At 37.1% G+C, this 15,904-nt stretch overlaps 1 protein-coding gene across 2 annotated transcripts in view; it reads left to right on the plus strand.

The window, feature by feature from the left end:
- Nucleotides 1-6,125, plus strand: part of spns3 (spinster homolog 3 (Drosophila)) — a 45,470-nt gene extending 39,345 nt beyond the window's left edge. For both annotated transcript variants that reach the window (XM_041800993.1, XM_041800994.1), the window contains 4 exons: nt 822-887; nt 985-1,083; nt 2,083-2,254; nt 5,484-6,125. In XM_041800993.1, the coding sequence (XP_041656927.1) occupies nt 822-887; nt 985-1,083; nt 2,083-2,254; nt 5,484-5,557 (411 nt within the window). In that variant the 3' untranslated portion in view covers nt 5,558-6,125. The remainder of the gene's footprint in view (nt 1-821; nt 888-984; nt 1,084-2,082; nt 2,255-5,483) is intronic.
- The last annotated feature ends 9,779 nt before the right edge of the window (nt 6,126-15,904 follow it).

A 15,904-nucleotide genomic window follows, 5' to 3' on the forward strand; every position in this document is an offset into this window, starting at 1 on the left:
AAAGTCTGGACTGGATGCTTTTGCATGACCTTAAACAGGCTGTTCATGCCCCCAAACCCTGCAATGTGGCTGAATTAAGACAAAGAACTCAGTGGCAGTAACCAAAAATGCTTGCTTGCAGTTGGTGCCAAGGGTTGCACAACCAGTCAAATGGTTATAGGGGACAAAGACTTTCTCAGGGCCAGGTAAGTTTGGATGGTGTTTTGTCTTTAAGAAATAAAACCATTACTTAAAACTACATTTTGTATTTACTCAGGTTAACTCTGGCTGATATAAAAATATGTTTGATGATCTGAAATATTCAAATGTAACAAATATGCCAAAAATAAGAAATCATGAAGGGGACAAATATTTTTCACAGCACTGTAAATGACTGCTATATGCATGGCTCTCAAGGGCAATGGCATTATTGGTCTATCAGTCAGTTTTCTATACTAATAACTAATTACCAGATATAACAATGCCAAGTGGAAGATTTGCCATGAAACTTTGCACATAGTTTACTGAATGTCAATGACAAATCCTGCATCTAAGTCTTAAAACAAGTTTCTGACTTTTCTAATTCAGGCTCATGATTAATGGTTTTCATTCTTAAAGGCCTCTGGCTTAATTTGCTGGCTTGTTGTGATTTGTAATGAAGACATGAATCCATATTGTTGTGAATCTTTAGTGCTGTCTTGATGACTGTCTAAATATCTGCCCTGGGATCAAGAATGAAATCAGTATCAACACTTGAATGTTTCTCTAAGTTGGAGTTAGCATGAAGGCTTATTCTTGAGGAATAACTCTACTTGATGCATTGCTTAAATGTCTCATTTCAGGTATTCATTTTCATAGGTGAAGTACTGATATCGCTGAACTGGGCTGTCATGGCCGACATACTGCTTGTGAGTTTGAACCCTGCATGTGAGATTAACAATATGAAAAAGTCAGCTGTAACTTGAAGCTAGCAAACAAGATTTTTTATGTAATTTTGTATTTCAGTATGTTGTTATCCCGACCAGACGGTCCACAGCTGAGGCTCTCCAGATTACTGTGGGTCATCTTCTGGGTGATGCAGGGAGCCCTTACCTTGTAGGAGCGGTGAGGAACTATTTCACTTTCATTAATCAGTGTTAGATTTAACAGTACAGAAGTATGCATGTGTCCAGTCTCTGGAGTGTTTATTTTACACTTTTTAAAGTGTTTTTTACACTGAACCAGAGCTATCCCAACACTGCACTATGTTAAAAATTAACACTAGTGAACACTGATTAGTGTTGATAGTACTCTATACAGGGGTCAGTATAAAAGAATGAACTCTGCGAGACTACACTGAACTCTGGTGTATTAAACACTAAGTGCAATACAATTTACTACAGTGGATGTACAATATTATAAATAACCATTGCTTCCCTCCCATCCAAATGCCTTCTGCGCAAACCTATTAGTAACATATCATACCAGACATGCAACTTTGGAACAACATTGTGTACTGATAAGCAGATACACTGTCAAACACGTGATACTGTCCTCTGACAGAGGTGAAACAGAGACACAAACCCAAAGATGGGTTGTGTTATTGATGACAGTACACTCCCTGATTTACCTCGTTTTTACATCACTATCTCAGCGGGAAACTTCACTCATGATGCAAATGAGTTTAACACAGAAAGAAGAGTGTCAGAAGTGACTGAGGAATGCCAACAGTGATTGCTGTCCAAAAGACAACATCAAAGCACACGTGAAAACATCTTAAACATGGCTAAACAGATTGCCCAAGGGCATGATGGGAAAACTCTGACTCTCTAAAACTGATAGATCAACACTGTCAAATAACCTCAACACAGTTAACTCAGAATGGAGTTAAAATTACATCATTAAATGCTTTCTCAAGTCAATTTGCATAAAAGAGCAGATCTATATTGTAATATAATTTACTAGACTTTATTTAGTCACAGTGATGAGGAAAAACTGTCTAACAGGCAGAAACCTCAAGCAGAAGCAGACTCATGTTGAACAGCGTAGGTGCTTGTATATTCAAGCAAACACATCTTTATGTGCATCATCTTGATTTTGCTCTTTATCTACATATATGTGCAGATTTCTGACGGTATAAGCAGATCTGACCCTACTAGTCCCATCTGGAGCTTCCACAGTCTGAAGTTTAGCCTGCTGGTCTGTCCGTTTGTCGGGGCTCTGGGTGGACTGTTCTTCTTCATGGCTGCTCTTTATATCACTGAAGACAAGAAGGCAGCCCTGAGACTGGTTGAAGGTAAGGGAAAAGTTTTCAACAAGTTCCCATTTATTTGAGCAACACTGCATGCTTCTATCAAAAATATTCTGGGAATGTTAAATTTAAGTTTTTTTGGCTGGATAATTGTGTGGATAACTCTCTGGCATATGACTAGATCTTCACTGTGGTGCTTGTCAGCGTTGAAATCTCCTCTGGCTCTGCTTGAACAAGAACTCCTTATTAAATTCACTAACAAGATAGCAACTGCCCTGCAGCAGTTAGGAATAAATGGCCTTATCTGCACACATGCCCTATAAACACTACATCTAGTTTTCTGGCTTTTCATATATGAACCAAGCAGGATAAAGACAACATTGTATTATAGTTTGAATCTGATCTGACCTCACTCTATTCATTCTGTTGGACTGATTATTGGCATTAGAGAAAACTGCACCAACGGGGTGCTTTTAGCAGGGGTGGAAAGTAGAAAACTGAATTCTGTAAACTTGTAGTTTTACACTTACATAAGTGTATTTTGGTGGAAGTATTGAAAGTCATTAAATTTTAAAAAGCATCCATTACTGAAGAAAAACTGAAAGTCAAATGAAGGTGTGCCAGGTTTAGAGTGGAGGACATGAAAATGTTTCTCCTGTGGTCTTGATAAAAACAGTGTCATGCTTTGGTCAAAACGTAAATTACATGTGGAAAGAGAGGGTTTGTGACCCTATATAAACTAACTGGAACATTTTTTTTAGACTAGTCCGGTTTGGTGTATGTCTCTTTAAATGCAAATGAACTATTTCTTACTCGTGCCCTCTTTCCCTCCTTCCTTCCTTCTTGATGTAAAGGCTTTTGGACAGGGGGCAAAATAGTGCAAATTAAAGTTATTTGTTAATATTAGCTGACATAAACTGGAGGAAAAGTACAATAAATGGTCTATAAACTTTGTTCACAATGTCCTACAAAGCCTTAGTAATTTTTTGACCATGAAAAGTTGTAGAAAAAGTTGCAAACACTATGACCTCCGCAACAGTTTAACATTTCCTCCTGTTCATTCTTGTTTTACTGAAACTCATTGCTTGTAATGTGATTAAAACTCCCACGACCTGTCCCTTCCAGGGCAGGAAAATGCAGATTTGTGCTGAGGTATGCTAGACATTTAAAAGGCTTATTTCTTTAGTTTTCATGTACATAGAAATAAAAAAAAAAAACAAAAAAAAAAAACAACAAAAAAAAAAAAACGAACTAAAACTTCTTTCCAAAACTACAGTGGAAACAGTTCCATGTTGTCTCATTAAAATCACGTTTTAATACAAAGGAAATGATCCTTTCCTGAATAAATGTCTTTTAGCTCTGTAGCTAACTCACTGTGCTTATTGGGAGCTAACTGCTCTGTGTGTTTGCAGGTAAGTAACGGCATTTCATCTCACATAATTATTACATACATTTTTACAACATAATTCAAAGTACACGGTAAAATCTGACGAAGTGCATGGGAGTTAACCAAAACCATTTATCAACTATTTTTACCAACCATTTATTTATCAGAGTGGAAGCCTTTTCTTAAAGGGACACTTCAACATTTTGGCAAATTTGCCCATTGCCATAATTTCTTTAGTCTTAGTAATAGGTTCATTACCTTTAGTTGTCCATGCAAGCTATTTTTAGATCGGTGGGGCTGAGATACTTGCTGCTCTGCAAATACTATGGAGTCTTATGGTATCCCGGCTTTCCCTCATCAAACTCATCAAATACACAATCCAACAACTCCACAATGCTCTCGTGGACAAGTTGTGACCTGCACATTCACCACGCTATGACATAATAACGTATAATTATGTAACATTATGACACATGAAGCAAATACTCGTAACTATTTTCTGAGTAAACCACTGGGCGGAGTGACACAGTGTGCGCCTGTGGCAGTGCCGTAGTTACTTGGTAGTTCCAACTTTGCATTTACCTTTGAAACATCTCCGTCTCGTAATGTTCCATGATTTTTTCATAGTGTGGTGAATGTGCAGGTCACAACTTGTCCACAAGAGCGTTTTGGAGTTGTTAGATTGTGTATTTGATGAGTTTGATGAGGGAAAGCCAGGATACCATTAGACTCCACAGAGTTGGCAGAGCAGCTGGTATCATAGCTCCCTGATCTAAAAATAGTGGATGAGACAACTTAAAAAACCTATTACTAAGACTGTAGGAATTATGGCAATGGTGAATTTGTCAAAATGTTGAAGTATCCCTTTAAGATTAATATTGTCAGCCATTCGTCACGCAGGCTTTCAGTTCTTCAGCATGGCGTCACCACAGTAACACTTTCAAAACACATTTAAACTTCACAGAAAGAAGCTAAAACACTCTGCAATAGAGACCTGCAGTGCTTAGCTAAGCTTAAACATGAATTTTGAGTGTTTGTACACAATACTGACCTGTAAAACAGTAGAAATAATGATAGAGAAAACTTGCAGCCGTTCTTCTGAAGCAAATGACCACCACGTATCAAGACAGTCCTGTTGCTGCAGGCGCTCTGCTGCCATCTAGTGGCCGGAGTGGCACATATACATTTTAGCCTCTAAAGCTGCAGAGAAACAAATTGGAGGTTTGTTTCCTCTTACAATATTGTAACAATTTTACAATAGTTAAAATAAAAGACACAGTAACATTTTACAACCAAAAATTGTGACCACATATTTTATGGGTGTCACTGTATTCGTGTTGTCTCCAGTTTCTAAGATGATGTCAACATAATGTAGGCATGAAAAGGGTCTATAGGCCATACAGTTCTACATTAACACCACAAACAGGTCTATATTCAAGGCTAATATATCAGTTGTAAATGTTTCTATAAATTGTATATCTACAATAATATCTTCAGACATTTTTATTTCTGACATACCAATAATAAACTTTATAGGCTATAGTGATAGCATGCTTATAATATCGTGCATCCCTAGCCATTTTTATTGTATATTTTTTGTTGCATATTATGAAAAACCCTTAGAAATAAAGTTGTCTGTTTTTTAACATAGTAAATGAGATTCTTAATCTCAATAAGGCTTTCTTGGTTAAATGAATTTAAATAAATAAAAAATGAATTTATCTTAACTTGTATTTCACTTATTCAAAAGCAAAGCAGTTCGATCTTTAAAAAGACTTGAACTTCCCTTTCAAATACTGCCAGACGTTGTGTGAATATTGTTTATTTTAAATGCTTCGTGCTCTCATATAAAATGACTGAGACATATTTCTGTGTTTTTGTTTTTAGAAGTAGAAATCCCTTCACCACAACAGGATCCTTCCTCTGAGCCTCCCCTGGAACTGAGCCCACAGAAGAATTAGTATTAAAGCTGTGGAAAGGCAGCCGTGTATTAATTTATATGTGAATATTTAAAGTTAAGTTAAAAACTTCAGCTGTGGACAACATATTGTTGACAATGACTTGAAAAAAATCGTCCTGTTTTGTGAGTTAACAGTCATGAAACAACCGATGTGGATGAAAATCACATCTTAAAAAATGTTGGTCTACTTAGTCAGGATTTTAACTGTGCTTTTGTATTTAAACTGGATTTATAATGTTTTGTAAAATGTATCTTCATTCTAATGATTGTTTTAATGTTAAATCTGAGTAAGTTTTATTTGTAAAGCTCTTAACTCATTTTCTGAATATCACAGGACGCTTTATTCTGACGTAGAAAAATCCAAGCAATGAAATTCTGAAGAAAGTGACAGTTTGACATTTGTCATAGAGAAAATAAAGTTGAAACCCCATTTTTTTTTATTTTTAATGTTGTATTAATGCAACATTGTATACCATTCAGGGCATTATGTATAGTAGCTACATGCAAGTAAGCTAATTTCTGAATGGAAATGCTGTTTTTGACCTTTTCAATAAAACTGTTACAATGTAGTGAGTTTTCTATCTATCTATCTATCTATCTATCTATCTATCTATCTATCTATCTATCTATCTATGACGTGTCCTTCAATGCTGTTCTTCCCAGGTGTGGTCAACCTGACAGACCTGAGGGGTCTATCAGGCTGACCATGCCACCTGATGGTCTCTGGAGGAGAGAAGGTCTTTCATATTTCACATTCTGGTATCCTTCCTTCCTCCTTCGTGTTGTTTCCTCACGTCTTAGCTCCACCCAGCAAGGAGAGATGTGAAGAAGACAGAGGAGGATGGAGGAGGCACAACTTAGTGAATGAGAAATGCTTCACTTCACAGTGTCAGTCTGAGCGATGTCAGGTACTGAAAATGAGCTGATCAGTTGGTTCACCTCAGAGCCCAGACATTAAGCAGACCCTCATTCAAAATGATTTCAGAACCTTTGAAATGATTGTAAAAATTAAAAAAAAGTAGTTATATTGTCTTACAAAAAGCATTCTGTATTATATCTGATTTTCAGTGGAATTACTTTGGTTGATAAATTCGATCATTTAATCATTGTTAATCATCTGTGGAGCCTATTGATCTGTGTTATTAGATGATAACTTAGGCTGCCTCTCACATTCTTGTAATCTGATCAATATTCTGCCACAGAGCTCTGTGAGTTTAAACTGATTTTGTTTGGTAAAATAGGAACAATGAACGAACTTCTGCCATAGTGGGGCCATAATTCTTTCAGAGTATATCATCCTGCATAAAGCTGTTCAGTGGATACATATATTTATTATCTATCTTTGTTAGATTATTTTATTTTAAGCAGTTTAGAAATGTGAGAATAAAAAACAGTCATGAACCGTGCAGAGGTGCTGCTCTTTGCTTCCAAACCAACCACATACTGCCCTTGGTAAAAAGACTTCCGTGGAGGATAGACTGGTGTTTCCTCGGTCTGAGCTCCTCCAGGAGCTGCCTCCTTCCTTGATCCTCACCTCCTCCAGAAGCATTTAAGGAATTGGAAGATCCTCCATCATGGCGGTGGGAGAACGATTTCCAGGTCAGTAGAGGAGAGAGGAGGTGAGGATGGACATAATTTTGTAACGAGAAGCACCCAGGGTCTCAGGTGTGGGAGAGCATGAATGCTCCTGCATCCTGGTTGATGGTGGTTTTGCCCCGCTTCCTGGTTTCAGTGGCCTCTTTGATCAGCGTTTGTGTTTGTTGTTAGTGTTTCATCATTCTCCCCCTTTACCACTTTACCAAGGGTGGACTGGGGGAAAAAGTGGCCCGGGAGTCATTGACAGACCGGCCCTCTAGATGCGTGGTATGGGGTGCCAGCCAGCTGGCTGCACAAGTTTCAAGTAACTTAATGAAAAAAATCTATGCACTTGGTGTTTTGACTATAATTCATAGTTATCAATAACCTGAAGAACCTAACTGAGTAGCCTACAAAAAACTACATTTACTTATGTAGTTTTAATGCCTACAGATCTTTGGTTCAGTGATATAAGCACACATCAGTTTGCCAGGCTGTTGGACGTTGGAATTACACTATCTATATCCTGAATCAACCACTAGAGGGCAACATAATTACAGCAAGAATCCATTTTTAAAGACAAACTATCCCCCTCTCGATAGTGCGGTATAAAAGTGAGGAATGCAAGGTGCATTAAACTCAACAACATAAATGTATACAGGGTACTCGTCCATGTGTTGCCTATGAAGGCTGGGTTGAAGTGGTTTATGTTGACAGTGGGGCAGGGGTAGAAGGTAACTACTTACATTTATTCAAATTACTGTAATTGAGTAACTTTTATTGCGTAGGTACTTGTGCTTTTTGTGTAGTTTTTAAAATCACTACTTTTATTTAAATATATTTTGAGTCAAGTAACTTGACTTAATTACAATTTTAAAAAGCCTCCAGTACTGAGTAAAACAATTAACACGAAGAGCCACAACAAGGAAGTCCAAGCTTTCAGTCAACAGAATGAAAACGATCAGTCGTTTGGCTTTCACAACACATGACAGTCAGTACATGCACATAGCGAGAGAATGATTCCATATTTCTTCCCAAAACAGCTGTTGCACTGAACTTTAGGTTAGGTCAAACATTATATCAAATAACCTGATTGGTGGTCCATATTTTCTTCTTGTTATTGCACACTAAGACAGGCCATGTTTCACTGTGAAAGCCCCTTGGCTTTCAAAAGTAGTATGCAGTACTCAGTTCTTTGAGTAAATTTTGAATGACTTACTCTTTACTTTTACTTGAGTAGATTTATAGACCAGTACTTTTACTTCTACTTCACTACATTTTAACCAGCGTAACTGTACTTTTACTTGGTACACCCACAGTGACCAAAGGTGACTGGTTATCATCATAGGCAGTGATAGGTGTCAGATGAACAAACAAACGAACTATCAGACGACTGAATGAACGAACAAATGAAACACGAACCTATAAAAAACGAACAAAGTTATGAAGGAACAAACCAAAAATGGATGAAAGATCAGAAGAACGAATGAATAAAAAACAAAAGAACGAACGAATGAATGAAAAATAAACTGAAGAAAAACTGAACGAACAAAACAGAACTAATGAACCAATGAATTGAAACAAATGAAAAACAAACCAGAAAAGCACTCGGAGAGCGCAGACCTCCGCCATTAGCCCTATCTCTCAATGGGCTCTGTGCATGAACTGCTACCACATTTGGCATTAGACCGCTCCCACATTTCCAGTCGGGAGAAGAGAAAGGCGTATGATGGCAAATTTGTTGCGGTTTACTTGCTGTTTGCATGAGTTACCTGAGCTGACTGTCAATGACGAGTTAAATTTAGCGGAAGAGGTACATTGCAGCACGCAGCAACGGTGTCCAGAAGTGCTTTTAACCTGTTTTTGAAACATCATTTTAGCATGTTTGGATGCCAAGCGATGATGATAGAGTAAACACAAACAACAGTCGAAACAAAAAAAAACAAAAAAAAAAAACGGACAAATTAAGGCAGTATTGGAGGGTTTAGATTCTGTTTTGGCTTAGCAGGTATTGTTGGGCGGAAGTTGTGAACCGGTCTTATTTTCCACCGGAAATACGCCACCCCCTGCTGTGCATAGAGCCCATAGTGAAAAATCCTTTAAAAAATTCCTGGATCCAGACGGTGATCCGGATAAGTCCCAAAATCTAATCGGTTCTTCCTTATGCCATTTCTGACGTTTCCTGAAAATTTCATCAAAATCTGTCCAGAACTTAGAGTTATGTTGCTAACAAACAAACAAATAAACCCTGCCGATCACATAAACTCCTTGGCAGACGTAATGAACAAGCGAAAAACTAACAGAAACGAGCAAACTATAAACGACAAAGCGAATGAACGAAAGAATTAAAAATAAGAAACGTACAAACAATAAACAACATACAAAAAACAATCGGAAAGAAGAATGAATGAAAGAACAAAAATCCATGTATCATTCGTTCATTTAATGTTTGATTGATAATTGAATAACAAATAAATGAAAAATGGTTCATTGTTCCCTTTTCTTTTTTAAAAACCAAATCAAATAATAAAAATACTATTCATTTTCTAGTTTTCATTTCTGAAATGAAACCAAATAAACAGGAAATTATGTGTCTTTCTTTCTGACCTTCCTATTTATGTTGCGATCAAAGAATGTAATATGAAAAACAGCTGTAAGCAGTCAATTTGATTGCAATATTGATTTGTGTAACCTGGTGCAGGTGTTGTGCTCAGAAAAGCATCCTGAGAATCACATGCCCATCGCTGAGGAATTCATGCTTCCTGCAATGATATACGGGAACACAAACGCCAGCACCAAGTTAAGTGATATATACAGCGCTAAACAAATTTATTAGACCACCTGTCATATTTGTCTCAGAGACCATCCAGCATCATGAAGTGCTTTAATGAGGACTCTTTCATTTTCAGTGAGCTTTCCACGTTTTACTATTTTGAACAGGAATGAGGGATTTCAAACTGAATTCACCCAAATTTGTGCCAGCTCTCTGGGCTTCTCTGAGAAGCATAACATTCAACCACTAAAACTCATTTTTCTGTTCAGGACTGCAAGTAAATAACTATAATTTGACATATTAATCAAGAAATAATGATGTGCTTTACTATTTTTTCAGTTTTGTTGTAAATCAGTAAATTTGCAAATTCATGGATAACAATAATGATCATATTTTAGCATTAAAAATATCATTTGGGTTAAAGAGCTTCTACATATTGGCGTATTAACCATTGCAGAAACATAAAACATGATTTTGGTAATTACCAATGCTGTTAATTTAGGGCAGCTATTGCATAAACCTTACTGTGGTTAGGGTTAGGGTGGTCTAATAAATTTGTTTAGCACTACATATATATATATATATATATATATATATATATATATATATATATATATATATATATATAGGGAGAGAGAGTGAGAGAGAGAGACAGAGAGACTGTTTTGTCCTTTGTTCATTATTTTTTGCTCTATTTGACGTCCAACTAGAGACAGGGGTTGGAAATTAGGTATAAACTGTCTGTACAGCACATCAGCTTCATGCTCTGTAATGAAACAATGCTAAACTACACCGTCCCTATCAAATAAAACTAAATCAATAGCTTTTTTAATTCACTGCAGAATTGAAACCACAAAGCCACTAATAAAACTCCCCGTCTCTCTCTCTTAGAGTTAATCATTCTTATATTGTACTTTATACTGTTTTGGCATCGATACAAACAGCTTAAGTAGCCTGAACTCTTTACCTGGAAGCCTAAGTAAACAAAGTTATGCTAAAATGTTATCTTTAGCTACAGTAATTCTCTTTTAATCAACACATATTTAAAAGGTAACAAGTGATTTAAATTAATATATCAAAGATTAAATTGAGAACAACAGTTGTTTGGACTTGAAACTGCTGAAAACATGTATTAGACAGAACACTGACTGACACAAATAATCTAACCTAAACAACACGTGGTTTATTTTAAAGACACTGACTGATTGCCTTTAAAAGACAACTTCACTTTTAAGATTAATGACTAAATAAGCAGCAATCAAGGTTATCAAAATAGCCTAGACTGTTATCTTTTGGGAGTTTATGACTATAACTGACTTTATGGGGTATTTTTTGGTGTGGTTTAATCAGAACAGACTGACTCGCTGACAAAAGTGAGTTCTTATTTATACGTAGTTCAATCCTAAACTTAAAAGCATCAGAACACATTTAAAATCCTGAGATTTGTCTAATTTAAACCAGTTACAACAGTACAGAGAAATAACACAGCTCTATTTGGTCCAAACATTTTCTTCTGTTGTCCCTATAGTGAGTTCTGGGTCTGGCCCACGAGGTTACCCCTTCAAAAGGAGAAACTGGTTTAGAAAATTCACTCCTTGGAAATCTGAAGATACCGCATGTGCTTTAGTCAAATAAGATCTATTTTATTAGTGGATTCCCTCTCCTGATACTAAAACCAATCATACCTTAAGGAAAGGCAGCCCTTGTTGCTCCATACATGGCGATATTAGCCATTATTTGAAATCTTTTAGTCTTTAAAGTTTCAGGTCAGAGGATTGATCCCTGCTAGGGTTCTTTTGTCCTTGTTTTTAGTGGATTGTTGTTTTTTTTTGCTGTTACACACATTTGCCCCATGGGTGAAGTCATCCACTGAGTTCGAGTTTCAGGCTTTAGGTGTTTCTAACGAACACATAGTGCATCAGAATGTATTGCTTTGCTATGAGATTACCTGTCTGCTTTGCTCTTGTCAGAGGAGACCCACTTTACCAAAGATATTTAAGAGTCACTGCAGCTCTGTCATATTGTAAAATATTTAACACTTTGCTTCTTCTTTTGATCACAGACTTTTAATGGAGTTTAGCATGACTGAACCAAAGTCCAAATGACTGTGTAGGGAAATAAAAAACAATAGAAATGTAATTCTGGAAAATGGAGGCTTGCAGAAGGCGACTATCCCACTGCAAATAAAATACTATTAAAAACAGAGGGCATTGATAGTAAGTTTTAAAAAATGTAAGTTCATATATGAAACAAAAAACTTCTCCAGAAATGACGACACTAGCTGGATAGGTGAAATGGGATCATAATCATTAAGATTTAGAGTCTGCATGTGACCCTGTGCACGAGGTAATTTCCTGCTCAGCAGACTGTCACTGTTATCGGATCTAAAGTGCAGTAGAAATTATTCTGACCTTAGGCACCTCTGATTCAGAGCAGTAAGACTGGACTTTATCTGTCAGGCAGATTAATGGTGTGCACTTCTTCTCTCTTAGCGACACTGGACTCTGCACCAAGGCACGCCAAACCCTTGAAACTCTGAGATAAGATAGTCCAAGTTTATGAATAAAAGAGGAGCCAGAATATGTATTAGCTCTTTCATTGGCTATAGTGGGTTTAAACTGTTTTAAAGGTTTGCTGCTGTGTTTTTAAGTTTAGATAGAGATTTTGATAAGGAAATGTTTACAGCCTCTCCTACAGCTATAAATCAAGTTTCAATATAAATCTGCAGAAGGTTTATTACAAGAAAGAGGCTCTTTTATTCTACAGGCAGTCCTTAAACAGATCATCAAGTTAGTGTGTAAAACAAATAAGGGATGCACCAGTACCACATTGTTTTCAGACCGAGTATAAGTACACTTACATTTGGGTACTCACCGATGCAGAGTATAAATATGAGTACTTAATATTACCATAAATGTTCTCAAAATTATTTTAAAAGTTCATTTTATTTTCATAGATGTTCTTCGTCCCTCATCTTGACAGTTTAACAGCAATAGCATTCTCAATCAAAGCCTCTGATGAAATCCCCAGAACACCTAAGAGAGCACTGCAAAAACTGTTTATTCATTGTCGGGGCTATAAAGGTCTTGAAAGAAGAAAGCCTTCTGGTTGGTTTTATTAAAAAGTATTTAGAAATGTGGGTGCCAGTGTAGGTAGAGCATGCTCTAGAATACAGGTTACAGTCTTCTTTAGGCCACAGGTTCTCCTGAACTTGATGCTACATATCATCTGCACTCTCTCTTCTTACATTTTTTGGCCTCTCTTCAGCTGTCCCATCAAATTAGGGAACTATTGTATTTTGTAGTCCTGTATAAAATAAGAACAGGGAGCAGAAATATTTCATGTTTCTGCCGCAAAGAAGTCTCTTGTGTGTTGTAAAAGATTAGATATGTCTGACAAAGTTCTTTTTAGTTATTATAGAGTTGCAGTTCTAATGAACTGTTGGACTCAGAGGGGGGCTGTTACCCTCCTTGGTGCCCTAATGTTTAAAAAAATCATTGCAAAATCTCAGTTGTTGTGTCATTATGGTAGATAAACACAATAAAGTGCTCTCTTTGGTACTTTCTTTTTTTTTAAGATTATTTTTGGGCATTTGGGCATTTGCCTCTTTTTTACAGATTGATTTCACGAACAGCACCGAGGATTACAGCCTCTGCACATGGGCCTGTGATCCACCAACCCAGCCAAAATCCCAATCGCAACCTTTGCTGCTTTCTGATTGGATCGTTTGCCAAAGTTTCCCCTTGGCACATTTTCAACATGGACAAAATTTACCAAAGTGCCCACTTTTTGGTGCCCTCCAAGTAGAGTGCTTATGTGAATAAAATTTGGCTTATGGACCTGAATAGCCAAAATTTGGCTATGGGCCCTCTTAAGTGCCCTTTATGTGGACAAAATTCGGCTTACTGCCTTGAAGTGGACAACATTTGACAACTTGCCCCCGTTGGTACCCTCTAAATATGCAATAAAATACAAAGTGCCCCCTTAAGTGCACTCTATGTGTAAGAAAATAGGCTAAATGCCCCCAATGTGGATATGTGACAAAGTGTCTCTAGGCTGCCATTCCATCCAGCCATGCATTTTCTATACCACTTATCCCGTTAGGGGTCGCGGGGGGGCTATCCCAGCTGTCATTGGGTGAGAGACTGTGTACACTCTGGACTGGTCAATCGCAGGGCTGACATATAGAGACAGACAACACTCACAATCACACCTACGGCCAATTTTGAGCGCTCAATCAACCTAATGAGCATGTCTTTAATGGTGGGAGGAAGCCGGGGTACCCGAGAGAGAACTCGCGTGTGCCTGTGGAGAACATGCAAACTCCACACAGACAAGCCCTGACCAGGAAGTGAACCAAAAACCACATCTTCACATTCAACCTCACACATACATCTGGTAAACCACCCATAGACGGCGTTTGGGAAAGAGCGCAGCCTTTGAAAAAAAACTTGGAGGGTGATTGGATGAACAATTCTGTCTGTTGCATCTTTACGGGCCAATCAAAGCAACAGAACACGTGATGTCATAGCTGCTAATGAGGGGTGCCACTACCAAGGAGTAAGCTCCACAAAGAACTGTATAACATGAACCATGGTGACTATAGACATGTCAGTACATGACTTTTAATGTTTTTTTAAAAGAAAACAAATCACTGCTGTTCTGTTTTTCTTCTTTTAACAAAGAAATGTCAAGTTTTGATTAAACTGGCACTTTAGCAGCATCCACACTAATGTCTTCTGCCATAATTGCACTGGCCTCTTGTTGCTGCTTGCTCACGACTTCGCCACGCCAGAAAGTACTGCCCCTTGATGCTGATTGGTCCTGTCACTGTCTAAACGGGCCCAAATGGTTCAGATGGGAGCTTTGCAGGATGGATTCGCCAGTGAGAAACATGGAAATGGGTGAATGCATCTGCTTTGCAAAGTTACCCTTGTGTACCTTTGTGAAACCAGCAATCAAATGATAATTAATCTGTTTTTTTAGATGTAGTAGGTATTTTTAAATCATAATATAATCATAGGTATAATCATAATTAAAAAAATATATCTTAACCAAGATTTCTAGAAATGTAACTTTGAATCTTCAACTTCTTTAGTGAAGAAGGCACACAGCAGGTGCCCTTTTCATTTCCATTGTGATAATGTATGTACAGTGCTAAACAAATTTATTAGACCACCTGTCATATTTGTCTCAGAGACCATCCAGCATCATGAAGTGCTTTAATGTGGACTCTTTCATTTTCAGTGAACTCTCCATGTTTTACCATTTTGAACAGGAATGAGGAATTTCAAACTGAATTCACCTTTTTATACCCAAATTTAAGCCGGCTCATTGGGCTTCTCTGAGAAGTCAGAAATGAATCAAGCATAACATTCAACCACTAAAACTCATTTTTCTCTTCAGGAATGCAAGTAAATAACTATAATTTGACATATTAATCAAGAAATAATAATGTGCTCTACTATTTTTTCAGGTTTTTTTTGTAAATCAGTAAATTAGCGAATTCATGGATAACAGTAAGAATTATATTTCAGCATTAAAAATATTATTTGGGTTAAAGAGCTTCTACATATTGGTGTATTAACCATTGCAGAAACATAAAAAATGTTTTTCTTTTTTTTTTTTTTTTTTTTAACCAATTTTTACCAGTGCTGTTAATTTAGGGCAGCTGTGGCATAAACCTTACTTTGGGTGGTGGTCTGATAAATTTGTTAAGCACTGTATGTATGCACAAATTCTGAAGGAACACTTCGACTTGCCTCAGGGCATATTATTTTGGAGCCAGTGATGTAAACCACTTTATTTTCAACAGAGTATTTCAATGAGGGGTAGCATCCCTAAATAAGTCTTTTGTGTATAATTGTTGCCATGGTCTTTTAAATAATTTCTTGGACCAACATAAAAAATAAAGTTCAAATCTGAGTTTTTAATGGCAGATGAAAAAATCCGCTATTGGAGTGACTAACACACATTTGACAACAGGCTTTATTTTACTTT

This window comes from Cheilinus undulatus, linkage group 12 (assembly GCF_018320785.1).
Source record: "Cheilinus undulatus linkage group 12, ASM1832078v1, whole genome shotgun sequence".
NCBI lineage: Eukaryota > Metazoa > Chordata > Actinopteri > Labriformes > Labridae > Cheilinus > Cheilinus undulatus.